The sequence below is a fragment of the Mobula birostris genome, chromosome 23 (genome assembly GCF_030028105.1).
Source record: "Mobula birostris isolate sMobBir1 chromosome 23, sMobBir1.hap1, whole genome shotgun sequence".
In the NCBI taxonomy this organism is placed as follows: Eukaryota; Metazoa; Chordata; class Chondrichthyes; order Myliobatiformes; family Myliobatidae; genus Mobula; species Mobula birostris.
Genome location: NC_092392.1, coordinates 10,725,843 through 10,741,329, shown reverse-complemented (window position 1 = coordinate 10,741,329; position 15,487 = coordinate 10,725,843). Strand labels below are relative to the sequence as shown.

At 41.4% G+C, this 15,487-nt stretch overlaps 1 protein-coding gene across 1 annotated transcript in view; it reads left to right on the top strand.

Moving 5' to 3' along the window:
* Nucleotides 1-15,487, top strand: part of LOC140186876 (golgin subfamily B member 1-like) — a 109,552-nt gene that overhangs the window by 32,289 nt on the left and 61,776 nt on the right. The window contains exon 4 of the mRNA XM_072241581.1: nt 1,708-1,863. Coding sequence (XP_072097682.1) covers nt 1,708-1,863 — 156 coding nt within the window. The remainder of the gene's footprint in view (nt 1-1,707; nt 1,864-15,487) is intronic.

Below are 15,487 nucleotides of genomic sequence, written 5' to 3'. Positions count from 1 at the left end.
GGATGGGGCCACAGCAGCTGAAGACCACTTCGGGTTCCACTCCTGTACTTATAATGTGGCCACTGACTGGGCCACTTTATTGGGATCTCTTCTGGGGAGGGCATGACCCATACAAAAGGGACGGATTAAACCTGAACCTGAGAGAGACAAATGTCCTTGTGGGCAGATTTGCTAGAACTGTTGGGGAGGTTTAAACTAATTTGGTGTGAGATGGGAAACTGAGTGATAGGGCTGAGAATGGGGCAGATGGTAGTGTCCAGTGAGACTGTCAGGAAGGACAGGTAGATGATAGAGCAAAATTGCAGTCAGTGGGATTAGTTGCAATATAACGGGGACAAAATAGAAAAAGGTGACAAATACATGACTAAAGGTGTGCTATTTGAATGGCTCCAGTATATGGAATAGGGTAGATGATCTTGTAGTACAGTTGGAGATTGGCAGGTATAATGTTGTAGGGATCACTGAGTCACAGCTGAAAGAAGATTATAGTTAGGAGGTTCACAAACAGGAGAAAATCTGCAAATACGGGAAATCCAAAGCAACACACAAAATGCTGGAGGAACTCAGCAGGCCAGGCAGCATCCGTGGAAAAGACTAAACAGTCGACTTTTCAGGTCGAGACCCTTTATCTGGACTGGAAAGGAAAGGGGAAGAAGTCAGAGTAAGAAGGTGAGGGGAAGGAAGGAAGTACAAAGTGGCAGGTGATGGAGGAATCTGATAGGAGAGGACACAAGACTGTGGAAGGAAGGGAAGGGGGAGGAGCGCCAGAGGGAGTTGATGGGCAGGTAAGGTCGTAAGCTGAGAGAGGATAACAGGAATGGGGAATGGTGAAAGAAAGGGTTGGAGGTGCAATTACTGGAGGTTTGAGAGGTCGATGTTCATGCAATCAAGTTAGAGGTTACCTAGATACAAAATAAAGTGTTGCTGTCCATAAGATAGATGGGAGGCTAAAGTGTAAGGATACACATCGTATCGTAAGTACAGACAGGGAGACAGAGGAGGTGGTGTGGTTCTGTTGGTAAAAGATGGAATTAAATCCTTAGGAAGAGGTGACATTGGGTCAGAAGATGTCGAATTATTGTGGGTGGAGTTAAGGAATTGCAAGAGTAATAAGTCCCTGATGGGAGTTGTATACAAGCCTCTGAACAGTAGCCAGGCTGTGGGCTACAAGTTCAAAGGGAGATAGGAATCGCTTCTTTTAACATTGTATGTGAATGATTTGGATGACGGAATTGATGGCTTTGTGGCTGAGTTTGTGGACAATACAAAGATTAGCGGAGAGGCAAATAGTGTTGAGGAAGCAGGGGGCTGCAAAAGGACTTGGACAGATGAAGAGTATGAGCAAAGAAGTAGCAGATGGAATGCAGTGTTTGGAAGTGGGTGGTTATGCGCTTTGGTAGCTGGGATAAAAACATGGAGAAAATTCAAAAATCTGCAGTGCAAAGGGACTTTGGAGTCCTAGTGTAGGGTTCCCTAAAGGTTAATTTGAAGGTTGAGTTGGTGGTGAGGAAAGGAAATGGGATGTTAGCATTCATTTCAAGAGGACTAGGATATAAAAAAACAAGGGTGTGATGCTGAGGCTTTATAAGGCACTGGTGAGGCCTCATTTGGAGCATCCTCCAGGGTGATCTGCTCAGTGTGATCCTGCACAAGTGAGTATTGACCATAGCATACCATTTGATAAGTGAATATTGAATTGTTTTGTAGGAGGAGAAGGAGCTCTTTGATGCCAGACTCTCAAAGCTAAAACTACAGGCGAAAGCTAAAGTTGCCTCATTGAATGCCCGAATTGAGGAGCTACAAAAACAAACATTGCCCTCAACACCATCACAAACAGCAAGTACAGAGGAGAATGTTGCGGAGGTATGGAAGCAGATTAGCCTGTGTGTCAATGACTATTTATAAGTATGTATTGTGAAAGTTCTGTTAATCCAGCTTTACATTTATGCAGAAGAGGTCAACTAATGGAATATGATCAGTGATAATATTGTGGTGGTTTCTTTGCTTTTCTGATTCAAAGCATCATCATTTTTTTTGTTAAAGAATGGGACTTCATTATAAAGCCTCAGTTGAGAACCAAAGCATACACTCTGGTGTTTTACAGTTCTTTTTGATCTTAGAACTTCAAACAAAGGGAAAGAGGGTGTGATGCCAAGTGAGAATTGATACATGGCCAAATGTCTGTGCTATGTTAAACACACAGCCCTCCAGTGTTGCTTTGAAAGCTTTCAGTAAGGAGATAGTGGGTTGACAGGAAGTGTCCTATACTCTAACAATGGTTAATCATTATGGAAATTTTACACAAATAGGTTTAGATCTAGACAGAATTGTACATTACAGAAACTTGCCCTTCAGTCACAATGTCCATTCTGAAGATTTTGCCCTTTGTGCCTCGCCTCTTCAAGTGCTTATATAAATGTCTCTTTTACACAGTGATTGTATCTGGTTCCACCATCTCTTCCAGCAATGAGTTCTAGATATGAACCACTTTCTGTAAATTAGAAATAAATCTTCCCCTCAAATTCCCTTTAAAACTTTTCCTCTTGTCTTAAATCTATATCCTCTTGTTGTTAATACCTGCGCCATTGGATAAGGAATCTAACCACGTGTCCTATCTATGCCTCTTTAGATTTTGTATTCCTCTGTCAGGTCACCCTTCACCCTGCCTATGAAATGAGCACAGCCTATCCAATCTCTTCCCATAATGAAAGTCCTGCAATCCAGACAATATCCTAGTGAATATTACCTTCAGTTCTGCCAGAGCCATCACATCCTTTCTGTGCCATGGCAACCAGAGATATAAGTATTCCAAGTGTGGTCTAACCAGTGTTTTGTAAAGTTGTATGTGATATCCAAGTTTTATGTGAAGGCAAGTGTGCCATATGCCTTCGTCACTACCCTATTGATCTCTGTTGCCACTTTCAAGAAGCTATTCAACTTGAAGCCCAAGGTTGCTTTGCTGATTAACATTCCTTGGTATGCTACCATTTTCTGCAATTGTCCTCCTGTAGTTTGACTTTTCACCTTGCATTACTGAGATTTTTCCTATATTAACAATTGATTATTGGAATTAAAGTGGGTAAAAATGGAATCACCATGTGAGCAGATTTTCTCTCTAATCTTTGTATATGACCTGCTGTGAAAGGATTAAGGTATCTTGGATCTATTTACTGTCGGCTACGGTTTGCTGATCCTCCATCACGTTGGCCGCCGGCTCTTGGTGGATATTTGTGAAGTTTAGGAAGCTGTTGCTTGTTGTGATTTTACTTTCAAACTTCCTTGTGAAGTTGGTAGTTATTAAAAATATTCTGTTACTTTTGTATTGAAAAGACATTTCAGCTCCTTTCCAATCTCTGTAGCCACCTTTATTCCAAAAACCTTTATCTTATCTGACCTACCACAGGTTACCTCCATGTTACAGGCATTTGGGTAATGAGAACCTGACATTCCAGAATTTAAAGGTTTATTTATTATCAAAGTGTACAACTCTGAAATTCACTAAATTAATTGGTTGGCAGTCATAGTTGAGTCCCTCCTTTGCCATACCATCTCCAGTCTAAAGAAGTGAACCGATGCCTCAGAGTACAGCACTCTTGTCCTGTTCATCTGCGAGGCATTTTTTTTTCTGACATACTGTGTTGGGGAACCACAGTTGCCATGGCTAGCTCCTTGAATAATCCTTCAGCCTGTACTTACTTCCACTAAGTCACTGTACTTTAACTCATTACTCGTTTGAATTCCTCTCTTTTACTACCTTTCCCCCATCTACCCTGATAGTTAAATCCCATTTCTTTCCCTGGTATCTGCACTTCCTAAACCATAAGCCTTGCCTCACAGAAAAAGCCTTGTAGATGAATACCATGGCAACATAAGATGTCTCAAGACTTTATTCATATGTCCGCACACTGGAGTAGTCATGACAAAGGAGGGAATCGACTGTGACTCCCAAACCATACAACAAGATAGTGTCATATCTGAATATTATTTCCCAACATCACTGAGTGGCTAAAAATTAAAATTGACAAAATTTATTTGTTTCACACAAGCCTTCTCCATCCCCTATCAACCTGTGCCTTATATATACATAAAGACTTGGCCTGCACAGGCTTCCTGTGACAATGAATTCCACAGATTCATCACTCCGGCTAAAGAGATTCCTCCTCATCTCTGTTTTAAAAGCACGCCCCTCTATTCTGAGGGTGTGTCCTCTGGTCTTAGACTCTCCCACCATAGGAAACATTCTCTCCACATCCACTCTACCAAGGCCTTACACCATTCAATAGTTGTCAATGAGGTCACCCCTCATTCTTCTGAATTCCAGTGATTACAGGCCCAGAGCTATCAAACACTTTTCATATGACAAGACATTTAATCCCGGAATCATTTTCGTGAACCTCCTTTCAACCCTCTGGTTTCTAAGACAAGGGGCCCAAAATTGCTCATAATACTCCAAGTGAGGCCTCACCAATGTTTTACAAGGTCTCAACATTACATCCTAGTTTTTATATTCTAGTCCTCTTGATATGAATGCTAACATTGCATTTGCCTTCCTCACCATCGATTAACCTGCAAATTAACCTTGAGGGAATCCTGCACAAGGACACCCAAATCCCTCTGCACCTCAGATTTTTGTATTTTCTCTCAGTTTAGAAAGTCGTCAACCCTTTCATTTCTTCTGCCAAAGTGCATGGCCATACACTTCCTGACACTGTATTCCATGTGCCATTTTTGCCCATTCTGCTAATCTGTCCAATCCCTGTAGCCTCTTTACTTCCTCAAAACTACCTGCCCCTCCACCTACCTTCGTATCATCTGCAGACTTTGCAACAAAGACATCAATTCCATCATCCAATTAATTGACATATAACGGAAAAAGAATCAGTCCCAACAGAGACCTCTGAGGAACACCACTCATCAGCGGCAGCCAACCAAAAAAGGCTCCCTTTTTTCCCACTCTTTGCCTCCTGCCAACCAGGCATTGCTTTATCTATGCTGGAATCTTTCCTGTAATACTTAGGGCTAATAGCTTGTTAAGCTCCTTGTTAAAGGCTTTCCAAAAATCCAAGTACACAGCATCAACTGAATCTCCTTTGTCTCTCTGGCTTGCTATTTCTTCAAAGAATTCCAGCAGATTTATCAGGCAAGATTTCCCTTGAGGAAACCATGCTGACTATGCCCTATTTTATAATGTGCCTCCAAGTACCCCAAAACCACATCGTTAACAATCGACTCCAATGTCTTCCAAACTACTGAGGTCAGACTAACTGGCGTATAATTTCCTTTCTTCTGACTCTCCCTTCTTGAAGGGTGGAGTGATATTTGCAATTTTCCAGTCTTCTGGAACCATTCTAGAATCTAGTGATTCTTGAAAGATCATTACTTCCTTTCTTTTTCAATCTTTTTATTAGTTTCATAAAATATAAACATGACATAATAGTAGTACAGAGTTATTGGGAATACATTGTTATAATTAACATGAGTAATTATAAAACCAAATAATACTTAATCGACAAAACTCCCGATCATATAGGATACCAATGAATAATACAGAACAAAAAGAAATATCTAGACAAAAATCATGAAAGAGGAAAGAAAAACAAAAAAAATAATAACCCCCCCCCCCCAAAAAAAACTAATCTAAACAGAATTAATCAACTAAGCTAAAAAAAAGACCTGGGCTATTTTAACATCGTAAAAAATGGGAGAAAAGAAAACTTTAGTGTTGACGACTCCGTTCCTCTCAACCAACACGACAGAGAAGTAAAATAAGATTGGAAATGGTCAAATTACATCATATGAAAATGCTGAATAAATGGCCTCCAAGTTTTTTCAAACTTAATGGAAGGGTCATAAACCACACTTCTAATTTTTTCCAACTTTAAACACAACATAGTTTGTGAAAACCAGTGAAATATAGTAGGAGGGTGAAAGATCATTACTAATGTTTCCCCAATCTCTTCAGCCGCCTCCTTCAGAACCTTGGGGTGTACACCATCTGGTCTAGGTGAAGTCCTTTTCTCCTCTCTGCTCTTCTGAGCCACAGCACCAGACTCAGTGCCAGAGGCCTGGTCGCTGTGGCTCCCTGTTAGGTCGTCCCCCTCAATGGTATCTAAAGATATATAATTATCCTTGAGGGGAATAGTCACAGGTGTACTCTGCACTGGCTGTGCATTTCCTCTCCTCCTGCTCCTGACAGTCACCCATCTACCTGTCTCCTGCAACCTAGTGGTAATTGCTTCCCTGCAGCTCCTGTCTATCACCTCATTCTCCCGTATGAGTCAATGGTCATCGAGCTGCACCTCCAGTTCTTTAGTATGTTCTCTCAGGAGCTGCACCTCAGTGCACATGGTATAGATGAGTTTATCTGGGAAAATGGAGGTCTCCCAGACTTCCCACATCCCACACATAGTACAAAACACTGCCCCTGGAGCCATTCTCACTGTACTATGCACTAATAAATAAGGAATGAACACATAAGAACAGAGAGAGTGTAATTTACTAGACAATCTTCCTATTCCAAGTCTGGTGAACAAAAGCCACTCTAAAGACTGACACACTCACAAGACAGGCTGCTCTGCTTGCACTTGAATTATTCTTATTGACCCTTTCTAATAAGGCCCTCTTGCTGATTGCATGCTCCTCAGAGAAACTGCTGCAAAACTCTGCCTTGAAAATCTCGATCTCCACCCTGAGGATTTAAAAAGTAGCTTTTTTTATGCACTTCTAGTGTGGATTGTCTAACTCATAGGAAACTGGCTCGAAGCTCTGCTTTTTAAATCTTGAAATGGAAGAATACTTTACAGGAGAGATTGCTTAATATCAAGGAAAATCATTCTGTAGTAACACGCATCACTTCTTAACATGTGATTCAGTGGGAACGTTGGTGGTGAGGGGAGCTTTCAAGTTGCAGAAAACTGATGGGAATTATTTTGTAGGAATGCAAAATAATTCCTTGTGTAGCTGGATCCTGGACTTTCTGTCAGAACATCGGCAGGTGGTAAGAGTGGGCTCCCTCACCTCTGCCCCTCTGACCCTCAACACAGGTGCCCCTCAGGGCTGGGTCCTAAGCCCTCTCCTTTACTCTGTACTACATTTGCATTGCTTTCGCAGCATTACCTACACCTCCACCTGTCTTTGTATCATCTGCAAACTTTGCCACAGAGCCATCAATTCCATTACCTAAATCGGAGTCGGCAACCTTTTTGCCTCTGTGGGCCAGATCACGTACTAATGAGCGGACGGTGGGCCAGATAAATGCAATTAAAAAACTTGAAATATGGGAATTATCCATTTAAATACATCTAGTTATGTTTTGCCTCAAATTATTGAATAACGCATGCTAGAAAATCATTTGTGCTTAAGGTTGCCTACCCCAATCTAAATCATGTGAAACATAGCGGTCCCAGTACTGACCCCTGAGGAACACTACTAGTCACCAGTAGCCAACCAGAAAGGGCCCTCTTTATTCCCACTTGGTGCCTCCTGCCTGTCCATGCCAGTATCTTTCCTGTAACGCCATAGGATTTTATCTTGTTAAGCAGCCTCATGTGTGGCACCTTATCAAATGTCTTCTGAAAATCCAAGTAAATGACACCCACTGCCTCTCCTTTGTCCGCTCTTCTTGTTACTTCTCAAAGAACTCTAACAAATTTGTCACAGTTGCTTACCCATACTATTTGAGAACTTTTTCCTCTTTGGGACACATCTATCCTGTGCCTTGTGAACTATTCAGGGAAACTTCAGCTATCTCTGCTCTGCCATCATCCCTGCCATTATCCTTCTCCAATCCACCTAGGCAAGCTCCTCTCTCATGCCCATGTAATTCGCTTTATTCCATTGCAATACAGATATATGTGTCTTGTGCTTCTCTCTGTCAAATAGCGGTATGAATTCAATCATATTATGATCACTGCCTCCTAAGGGTTTCTTATGTTAAGCTCCCTAATAAGATCTGGGTTATTATACAACACCCAATCTAAGATGGCCTCTCCCGAGAAGGCCCAAGCACAAGCTGTTCTAAAAAGCCACCTTGAAGGTTTTCAACAAATTTCCTCACTTGCGATCTGACACCAACCTGATTTTCCCAATCCCCTTGCATGTTGCATTCCCCCATTACAAATGCCATTACCCTTATTACTTGCCTTTTCCAGCTCCCTTTGCAATTTTAACCCCACATCTTGGCTACTATTGGAGGCCTATATATGATTCCCATAACATTTTTTTTACCTTTGCAATTTCTTAACTTCACCACAAAGACTCAACATTCTCTGTCCCTATGTCACCTCTTTCTAAAGATGTAATTCCATCTCTTAATAGGAGAACCACACTACCACCTTTGCCTTCCTACCTGTCCTTTCGATACAAAGTATATCCTTTGATGTTAAGTGCCCAACTATGGCCTTCTTTCAGCCACAGCTCAGTGATATCCACATTGTCATACCGATCAATCTCTAATTGCGCCAAGAGTTCATCCACCTTATTCCGAATGCTATGCACGCTTAAATACAACACCCTCAGTCCTGCATTCTTCGCCCTTTTGAATTTTGACTCTGTGGTACAATTTAACTTTTTGCTCTTTCTGCATTTGGACCCAATTATTGGCTTGTCCTTCCTTACATTCATGTTACATCCATCATGTACTTCTAAACCTGCTGACTCATCCTCAGCTCTATCATACTGGTTCCAATCCCCCTGCCGTATTGACTTAAACAGCTCTAGTAAATCTGCCTGTGAGAATATTGGTCCCTCTCAGATTCAAGTGTAATCCGTCCCTTTTGTACAGGACCCACCTGCCCCAGAAGAAGTCCCAATTATCCTGAAATCTGAAATCCTGTCACCCTGCTCCAATTCTTCAGCCACACATTTATCTGCCACCTCATTCCAGAAACACCTCAGACCTTGGCACCTGGAAGGCAAACTACCATGTACGTTTCCTTTTTGCATCCACAGAATCGCCCATCTGTCCCCCTATTACTGCTGCCATCCTTTTCAGTTCCCTACCCTTCTGAGCCACAGAGCCAGACTCTGCCAGAGGCACGGATGCTGTTGCTTCCCCCACATAGATTTACCCCCCCCAACAGTACTCAAAATGGAGTACTTATTTTTGAGGGGGAGGCCTACAGGGGTGCTGTCCTCTATCTGATGTCTCCCCCTTCCCTCTTCTGACAATCATCCATTTAACTGTGGCCTTAGGGTGACTACTTCCCTGTAGCCCTGTATGTAATGACATACCAATGCAATATATTAAACCATGACCTTATTAGATTACATATGGAGTTTATCAATATAGCTTTGGCTTGGAATCCTAATTAATGGCCAGTCATGTAGTGACACAGTGCAGGTGACCATTGATGACTGTAACTGGTCTTATTCAGTTTCCCAGTGACTTAAGTGAGCAACTGAGTAAAGGTGGAATCAATGTGTTGAGAAGATTTTCCTTTAATCTTAGGACTTGACCTGCTCTGATCAGATTAAGGTTTTTGGATTCTGTTCTATTTATAGTCTACTTGGATTGCTGAACTCCTCTGTCATTTCAACTGTTGGCTCTTGACCTGGATTTCAAAACATGAGAAATCTGGTTATAAATTTCATGAAGTGAACCATTAGCTGATAGTGGATGGCATGACTTATTATCCTATTAGATTTGCCTCCCAAATTAGTGCTGCTCCTTTCCTTTAAACTGAAACCCATTCCAGATCTCTGCATTTCTCCTGTGCTGAACTTTTATCATTTATTTCCATTGCTTAAACTTTGATTATGTCTTCACCTGACAGGTCCCAAAATTCTGGCATTTCATAAACCTCTCCTTTTCTTGAAATTGCTCTTAAAATTTGCATTCATTGTTTTCTTTGTCACTAGTCCCATATTTTCTTGGGTGCTTCCATGGTCAGCTTTTGTAAGACATAGGAGCAGATTTAGGCTGTTCAGCCCATTAAATCTGCTCCGCTGTTCCATCATGGCAGATCCTGGATTCCACCCAAACGCACACACCTGCATTCTCACCATAATCTTTGATGCCCTGACCAATAGGAAAGAACCAATTTTCATTTTGAATATACATATGGTCTTGGCCTCCACAGCTGTCTGTGGCAGAGCATTCCATAGATTCACTACTCACTGGCTAAAAAATTCCTCCTTACCTCTGTTTAAAGGGTCACCCCTCAATTTTGAGGCTGTGTCCTCCAGTTTTGGATAGCCACACCATAAGAAGCATCCTCTCCACATCCACCTTGTCCAGTCCTTTCAACATTCTGTAGGTTTCAATGAGATACCTCGCATTCTTCTAAATTCCAGTGAGTACAGGCCCAAAGCTGCCAAATGCTTCTCATATGTTAACCCCTTCATTCCCAGAATCATCCTTGTGAACCTCCTTTGGACCCACTCCGATGACAACACATCCTTTCTGAGACATGGGGTCCAAAACTGTTCACAATACTCCAAGTGCAGGCTGACTAGTGTCTTATAAAGGCTGAGCATTATCTCCTTGCTTTTATATTCTATTCCCCTTGAAATAAATGCCAACATTGTATTTGCCTTCTTTACCACAGACTCAATCTGTAAATTAATCTTCTGGGAGTTTAGCACGAGGACTCCGGAGTCCCTTTGCACCTCTGATCTTTGAATTTTCTCCCCATTTAGATAATAGTCTGAACTTTTGTTCCTTTTGCCAAAAGGCGTAATCATACATTTCACAATATTGTATTCTATCTGCCACTTTTTGTCCATTTATCCAATTTGTCTAAGTCCTCTGTAATCACATTGCTTCCTCAGCACTACCTACCCCTCCATCTATCATTGTATCATCTGCAAACTTTGCCACAAAGCCACCAATTCCATTTTCTAAGTCATTGACAATCAGCGTGAAAAGTAACAGTCCCAATACTGACCATCGAGGAACACCACTAGTCACTGGCATCCAGCCAGAAAAGTTCTGCTTTATTCCCACTCGCTGCCTCCTGCTTGTCAGCCATTCCTCTATTCACGCCAGTACCTTTCCTGTAATGTCATGGGATTTTATCTTGTTAAGCAGCCTCATGTGTGGCACTTTATCAAATGCCTTATGAAAATCTAAGTAAGTGACATCCATTGCCTCTCCTTTGTCCACCCTACTTGTTACTTCCTCGAACAACTCCAACAGATTTGTCAGGTAAGATTTCCCTTTACAGAAGCCATGCAGACTTTGACTTATTTGATCATTAGACTCCAAGTACCCCGAAACCTCATCCTTAATAATAGACTCTTAACACTTTCCCAGCCACTGAGGTTAGGCTAACTGGCCTACAGTTTCCTTCTTTTGTATTCCTCCCTTCTTAAAGAGTGGAGTGACATTTGCAAATTTCCTGTCCTCTGGGAGGACCTTGTGAACTATTCCCAGAAACTTCAGTCACCACTGCTTTCTCGTCATCCCTGCCAGTATACCCCTCCATCCACCTGGGCAAGCTCATCCTCATGCCTCTGTAATTTCCTTTACTCCACTGTAATACTGATACACGTGACTTATGCTTCTCCCTCTCAAATTACAGTATGAATTTAATCATATTATGATCACTGTCTCCTAGGGGTTCCTTTACCGTAAGCTCTCCAATAAAATCCAATAAGGGTAATTGTGACATTACCCTTATTATATGCTCTTTCCAGCTCCCTTTGCAATCTCAACCCACATCTTGGCTACTATTTGGAGGGCTATATGTGATCCCTATAATGATTTTTGTTTTACCCTTGCACTTCTTAACTCCACCCACATAGATTTGTCATTCTTTGACCCTATGTCACCTCTTTCTAAAAATGTAATTCCATCTCTTGCCAACAGAGCCACACCACCGCCTATGCCTTGCTGCCTGTCCTTTCGATGCAAAGACCAGTGCTAGGATGCTAAAGAATATTGATGTTAAAAAGGGAACTTAGGGATTCAAGAGCAGTGAAGAAGCTGGAAGTTTCAATACTGTAATGGTGCTATATACAGTCATTGCAGACTGCCTGCCATGTTTTCAACATCAAATTCATGCTTGGGGACTCTTATTGCATAAAGCAACAATTATTCCGTGGGACAGTACAGAATAGATATTAAATACAGATCCCTTTACAGAATTCTATCGGACACTCAAAGATAAGTATAACTTGGATTAAGTACAGACGAAGGCTCTCTACTTTTACCTGTCAATGTTCCTAGCCAGGTGCACTACAGTTTAGATGCAAATTAAAATATTGTCTATGCTGCATTAATTTGCATAAGATTGTCATCCTCTGAAGTACCATTTTGCTATTTGCCATATAAGAGCAAAAATTAGTGGGAAGTTAAAGGATTGGGAAGCTTTTAAAAAAAACAGAAGACAACCAAAAAGTCATTAAGATGATAAAAATGGAATAGGGAAGTAAGTTATCCAATTATGATATAGAGGATACCAAAAGTTTCTTCAGATACATGAAGTGTAAAAGAGAGACAAGAGTGGATATTGGACCACTGGAAAAATAATGCTGGAAAGGCAGAAATGGGGGACAAGGAAATGGCAGATGAACTGAATAAGTATTTTGCATCATTTATCACTCTGGAAGACACTAGCAGTATGGTGGAAGTTTGAGGTGTCAGGAGGCATGAAGTGTGTGAAGTTACCATAACTAGAGAGAAGACTGTTATGAAACTGAGAAGTCTGAAGGTAGGTAAGTCACCTGTAAGAGATGGTGTACACCCCAGAGTTCTGAAAGAGGTGGCTGAATAGATCATGGAGGCATTAGTAATGATCTTTCAAGTATCACTAGATTCAGGAATGGTACCGGAAGACTGGAAAGTTGCAAATGTCACTTGCACTTCTCAAGAAGGAAGAAAGGGAAAGTACAAAAATATGAGACACAAAGAGACTTGGGAGTCCTTGTGCAGGATTCGCTAAAGGTAAATTTACAGGTTGAGTCTGTGTGGCAAATGCATGTCAGCATTCTTATCAAGAGAACTAGAATAAAAAAGCAAGGATGTAATGTTGAGAATTTATAAAACACTAGTGAGGCCTCACAGGGTATTGTAAGCAGTTTTGGGCCTCTTATCTTAGAAAAAATGTGCTTTAACTGGAGGAGGTTTAAAGGACATTCATGAAAATGGCTCCATGATTAAATGGCTTGTTATGAGGAGCATTTGATGGTTCTCGGATTGCACATAGATTGGGTGAATCAAGTTGGATGAGGCAGTTTTGAGGAGGACTTCATGGAATGCATCCGTGATGGCTTTCTTGAACAACATGTTACTGAACCTACAAGGGAACATGCTATCTCAGATCTGGTGCTGCTCAATGAGACGGGTAAAATTAGTGATCTTGTCATTAGGGATCCTGTTGGAAAGAGTGATCACAGTATGATTGAGTTTCTCATACAAGTGGAGGGTGCAATAGTTCGATCTAAAACCAGTGAAATATGCCTAAACAATGGAGACTACAATGGGATGAGAGAGAATTTGGCTAGTGTAGACCAGGAGCACAGGCTATGTGGTGGGACAGTTGAGGAACGGTGGAAGACTTTCAAAGAGATTTTTCACGGTACTCAACAAAAGTATGTTCCAATTAAAAGCAAGGACAATAAGGGTGGGAAGAGCCAGCCTTTGATAAATAAGGAAATAAAAGAAGCCATCACACTAAAAGCTCGTGCATACAAAGTCGCCAAGAGTAGTGGGAAACTGGAAGATTGGGAAAACTTTAAAAAGTAATAAAGGACCACTAAACGAATAATAAAGGGAAGCTAGATTCTGAAAATAAACGAGCACAAAATATAAAAACAGATAGCAAAGGTTTTTGTAATTATATAAAGCAGAAAAGGGTGGCTAAAGTAAATGTAGGTCCCTTGGAGGATGAGAAGGGGGAATTGATATTAGGTAATGAAGAAATATTGAAAGACTATTCGCTGTCGGTCTTCATGGTGGAGGACACATCTAACATGTCAAGGAGATGTTATGGATGCGATGAGAGGTGAGGACCTTGATACAGTAGCTATCACTGAAGAGGTAGTGCTAAGCAAACTTGTAGATCTGAAGATGACAAGTCCCCTGGTCCTGATGGAATGCATCCCAGAGTACTGAAAGAAGTGGCACAAGTTACTGTAGAGGCTTGGTGATAGTTTACTAAAATTCTTTGGACTCTGGGGCAGGTCCTGGTGAATTGGAAAACGGTAGATGTCATGCCACTGTTCAAAAAAGGATGTAGGCAAAAGGCAGGTAACAATAGGCCAGTTGGTTTAACATCAGTAGTTGGGGAAAATGTTTGAAGCTATCATTAAAAAAGAAATAGCGAGGCATCTGGAAAGAAATGCCGCAACTGTACAGGGTACTGATGAGGCCGCACCTGAAGTACTGCGTGCAGTTCTGGTCTCCTTACTTGAGGAAGGATACACTGGCTTTGGAGGCGATGCAGAGGAGGTTCACCAGATTGATTCCAAAGATGAGGGGTCTAGACAATGAGAAGAGATTGAGATGCCTGGGACTGTACTCACTGGAATTCAGATGAGAGGAGATCTTAAAGAAACATATAAAATTATGAAAGGGATAGATAAGGTGGAGTCAGGAAAGTTGTTTCCACTGGTAGGTGAGATGAGAACTAGAGGACATAGCCTCAAGATTCAGCGGAGTAGACTTAGGACGGAGATGAGAAGGAACTGCTTTTCCGAAAGAGTGGTGAATCTGTGGAATTCTGTGTCCAATGAAGCAGTGACGGCTACCTCAGTAAATATATTTAAGACAAGATTGGATAGACTTTTGCATAGTAGGGGAATTAAGGGTTATGGGGAAAAAATCAGGTAAGTAAAGATGAGTCCATGACCAGATCAGTCATGATCTTATTGAATGGTGGAGCAGGCCTGACAGGCCAGATGTCCTACTCCTGCTCCTATTTCTTATATTCTTATGTAATTCAATTTAATAGTTCCTGGGTGTCAAGATCTTGGAGGATCTAACCTGGTCCCAACATATTGATGTAGTCATAAAGAAGGCAAGACAGAGGCTATACTTTATTAGGAGTTTGAAGAGATTTGGCATGTCAGCAAGTACACTCAAAAACTTCGATAGTTGTACTGTGGAGAGCATTCTGACAGGCTGCATCACTGTCTGGTATGGAGGGGCTACTGCACAGGACTGAAAGAAGCTGCGGAGGGTTGTAAATCTAGTCAGCTCCATCTTGGGCACAAGCCTACAAAGTACCCAGGACACCTTCAGGGAGTGGTGTCTCAGAAAGGCAGTGTCCATTATTAAGGACCTCCAGCACCCGGGGCATGCCTTTTTCTCACTGTTATCATCAGGCAGATGGTACAGAAGCCTGAAGGCACACACTCAGCGATTCAGGACAGCTTCTTCCCCTCTGCCATCTGATTTCTAAATGGACATTGAATCTTTGGACACTACCTCACTTTTTTAAAATATAGAGTATTTCTGTTTTTGCACTTTTTAAAAATCTATTCAATATACATAATTGATTTACTTGTTTATTTATTATTTTTATTTTATTTATTACTTTTTTCT